The 4351-nt window shown below is 38.0% G+C and overlaps 1 protein-coding gene across 1 annotated transcript; it reads right to left on the reverse strand.

Annotated features, from left to right (window-relative positions):
- Positions 1 to 2787: 2787 nt before the first annotated feature.
- Positions 2788 to 3705, reverse strand: LOC122928414 (olfactory receptor 10A7-like). Its single transcript, XM_044281216.1, has one exon. It carries the CDS (start codon positions 3703 to 3705, stop codon positions 2788 to 2790), a length of 918 nt encoding a protein of 305 aa, XP_044137151.1.
- Positions 3706 to 4351: the final 646 nt, after the last annotated feature.

Here is a 4351-nt window from a genome sequence, read left to right on the forward strand (position 1 = left end):
CGCAAGTGTGAAAGTAGCCTGACTTGCATTGTAATTCAGGACGGATCCGCTTGGCTCCGCACGGCCAGGCGGACACCAAAACGACTTTTTTTTTCATGTCCGTGGATCCTCCAAAAATCAAGGAAGACCCATGGACGAAAAAACGGTCACGGATCACGGACCTACAGACCCCGTTTTTGCGGACCGTAAAAAACAAAAAACGGTTGTGTGCATGAGGCCTAAGCTAGGGGAGCTGAGGTGGTTAAAAAACTCTGGTTGCTTTTGCAGCATGCTTTGGGTCATTGTCCATCTGCACTGGGAAGCGCCGTCCAATGAGATCTGAAGCATTTGGCTGAATATGAGAAGATAATATTGCCCGAAACACTTCAGAATTCATCCTGCTGCTTTTGTCAGCAGTCACATCATCAATAAATACAAGAGAACTAGTTCCATTTGCAGCCATACATGCCCACGCCATGACACTACCACCACCATGCTTCACTGATGAGGTGGTATACTTAGGATCATGAGCAGTTCCTTTCCTTCTCCATACTCTTCTCTTCCCATCACTCTGGTACAAGTTGATCTTGGTCTCATCTGTCCATAGGATGTTGTTCCAGGCTTTTTTAGATGTCGTTTGGCAAACTCTATTCTGGCCTTCCTCTTTTTCAGGCTCACCAATGGTTTACATCTTGTGTTGAACCCTCTGTTATCACTCTGGTGAAGGCCTCATGCACACGACCGTATGTTGTTTACGTGTCCGTTCCGCCGATTTTAGCGTTTCGGATGCGGACCCATTCATTTCTATGGAGCCGTGGAAAATGCGGATAGTTCACCGTTTGTTATCCGCGTCCTTGGTCCGTGGTTCCAGTCCGTCAAAAAAATATAACCTGTCCTGTTCTTGTCCGCGAAAAAACAATCTCAGAATGGTCTGGATAAGTCAAAGCGTTTTAAAGTTATCAGCACTTAAAGTGACACTGGTCATATTTGCAAAAATGGCCTGGTCCTTAAGGTGAAATATGGCTGTGTCCTAAAGGGGTTAAAATGTAACTTTACTACCTAATAAAAAATGAGCTGGGATGTCATAGCTACTACCTACCTGACTGAAAATGAAAAGTACTAACAAAGGATCCTTGTGCAAGAATGGTATATGTGCTCCATGATTTCCAACTGCTGATTTGTTGATAGCAAAGTGCTAGCCATAAAAAAACATCTCATTCATAAATTTAAAAAATGCACAAATACATTTTACACATACAAAGTATTATTCAAAATGAGAAACTTTAGAAAAGCTTAAATATTCAACATACAATGCAGCTACTAGAACTACGTTAAAAGATTTACTTAAAATACTAAATTGTACAACTAATATTTGTTTTTCTGGGAACCTGTGTAGATTCAAACCGATATTCAGATTCAAACCGATATTCAGGGCTTGCCCAGAAGCATTTTACTCATGTGATCATGCATGGCAGGTTTGTAGGTTAATGTAATTACAAACATGATAGGAGGGAGGATTAATAAATGAGCCTAATCCTCAATCTTTTCAAAACAGCAACGCCAGAAATTAAAGTGGTTGTGCCACCATTAATTGGTATTTTAGTATAATTCAGTATTAAAAACGAGTTACTTTTATAATTTACTTTCTGATACAAAAATGATTCAGTTGTGAGAATTTTATTTTACATCATTATAATGGTACCCCTGGTGTTTAATCTGCATAGTAGTGTTCACATCCACCTACTTAATGCTCACACATGCTCAGTTCTCTTCTTTAAAATGCCACCAGCCATATCTACTGTTTCAAGCTGTGACAGTTACAGGAAAGAAGCTGCAGGAGAAAGGACGAGCCCCTGAAAAACAACACACCCCAGAAGCTGCCAGCATGAACATAGCATATGGAGCAATGAATGTGGGAGCTCTGAATCCATGTGAGGTACAGGGCTGGTTCTAGCTGTGTTAGAAAGAGATTGTCATGTACTACAGCATGTCTGATTTTCATTTTTTACATGAGTCATGGCATAACCCTTTTAAATATAAATTGACATGTTTTGAAAGTTGGTGCTTATTTATCCAATAAAAATATTACTTTAACTATAATGTTTTTACAAAATCACCTCAACAGGCATTAGGTTAATTTCAGACCAACATGTTCAGACCGAAACACTGTGGGAGAAATATTTCCTGGAATAAATGCTGCTCATCTGAAGTGGATTATCAGCATCATAATGATTTATGATGCTGTGAATTCCCATCTTACTGCAGGTCTACTGAACTGCAGTCATGTCAATATGTGACTACAGTTCTGCAGACTCATGACCAGGAAGGAATTCACATCATAAATAAATATGATGCTGCAAATCCACTTCAGACTAGCAGTAAATACAAATTTGGATACTAATAACTGATAGACAGAGGCATTTAATTGATAAATCACCATAACCAATATCAAGTAAACACAAACCTCCGTATAGAAATAGTAAGATGTCTTCATTCAATATGACAGAAATGCATATAACAAATAAACAATGAAAAATAGCAGCAAATGGAAACCGCCCCAAAGAGAGGACAAAAAGGAAGCCGCAGAGTCAGCGGACCACACCAGCAGCAGCAAAAAACAAAAGAAAGAAATAACAGAGCATACGCCTACCGCTACCAGTACATTAAGTATATCAAGGTAAAAAAATATAAACATGGAATATAAACACTGGAAAAGCAGAAGCAAAGCATAAACAACAGAAAATTCGCTATACTACCGTGTGTGGCACGTCGACCTAACACGGAGCATGTTTCCTGGACTGAACACGCTCATAGTTTCATCAACCTACACATAGCATTCTTAATTACCGAATTCCTCAAACTATAAATTACTGGGTTAAGCATAGGGATGAAGACAGCATAAAGCAGAGATATTAATTTTGCCCCTCCATATGATTCAATGGATTTTGTCTTCAGATAGGTTATAGTAGCTGTTCCGTAGAATAAAGTCACAGATGTAAGGTGAGACCCACATGTGGAAAACACTTTTTTCCTCCCAATAGAGGAAGGAATTTTTAATATACTGTTAATAATACACACATAGGAGACAAAAATTAACAGAAATGGAAAAGGTATAACCAGAGAGCTATATACCAAAATAGCAATCTCATTAGCAAAGGTGTCAGCACAGGCCAACTTTACCACCGGCAGTATGTCACAAAAGAAATGGTCAATGATATTTGAAGAACAAAAAGGCAAACTAAAAACATAAGAAATCTGAATCAAAGATAAAAAGATCCCAGACAGCCAAGACCCCAAAGAAAGTTCTGAACACTTAGATTTCGTCATTATGGTCATGTAGTGAAGTGGATGACAAATAGCCACAAATCGATCATACGCCATGAATGCAAGAAGGAAGCACTCTGTTGTGCCAAGGAAACAGAAGAAGTAAAGCTGAACTGCACATCCTATGAATGAGATGCCTTTATCCACATGTAAAAAGTCTCTAAGCATTCGAGGCACTGTCACCGAAATATAGAAGATTTCAGTAATGGACAAACTGCGGAGAAAAAGATACATTGGGGCATGGAGCTGTGATTCTCTGGTCACAGTCAGAATTATCATTATGTTCCCCATTAAAGTAAAAAAATAAATTATTAGAAAGATTGCAAAAAGGAAAGGTTGGCGGTTTGCAGAAAATCCCAAGAGAATAAATTCACTCAACTGTGTCTCATTTCTTTTGGTCATTACTGACACTCTTTTATAAAAATGCAAGAATGTAAGGTTTAATAATTGCCCAGCATTATTACTAAACTAGTTCTTTTCTTAGAAATAAGTCTTAACCAACCTCTGAGCTGTACAGAGCCAAAACAGACACCCTTAAGGTACAGTACTTCTGTATGTCTGCAATACATTGCTGTACTGAGGTGCCATTTGTTTTTATGGTTCCGCCACACTGATAAGAAGTTGCCCAAATATGTTGAGGTCACTGCTTAGCATCAAGACAGCAGTCTAAGCTGGCAATGTTCTTGCTCCTGTTGAATACAAGTACTTGTTGAAAATATACAGATGTAGCAGTCCTAAACTTGAGCATAAGGATAACAAAAGCAAGAAAAGTCTAAAAAGCAACTGAAAGAAAAAAAAAGAAAGTCAGCCAAAAGTTCCTTGCCATTTTTTACCTAACACATTAAGAATCAAGTATTTCTTCTTTTAAGCATTAGATTCCACATGAATGGTTTCTGCATCAGCACATTCTTAAAGCCGTAACTTTTTTATTTTTCCATTGATGTATCTTATGACTTTGAGTGTTTTTCAGTGGCACTATTTTGTAGTACATATACTGTAGCTTGTTCATTTGTTTTTATATACATTTTTAATCTGTTTTTCACTGTCT

Source organism: Bufo gargarizans, chromosome 1 (genome assembly GCF_014858855.1).
Source record: "Bufo gargarizans isolate SCDJY-AF-19 chromosome 1, ASM1485885v1, whole genome shotgun sequence".
In the NCBI taxonomy this organism is placed as follows: Eukaryota; Metazoa; Chordata; class Amphibia; order Anura; family Bufonidae; genus Bufo; species Bufo gargarizans.

Excerpts from the sequence above, each read along its gene's own strand:
- LOC122928414 (XM_044281216.1), bottom strand. The coding sequence starts at position 3,705 with ATGACCAAAAGAAATGAGACACAGTTGAGTGAATTTATTCTCTTGGGA.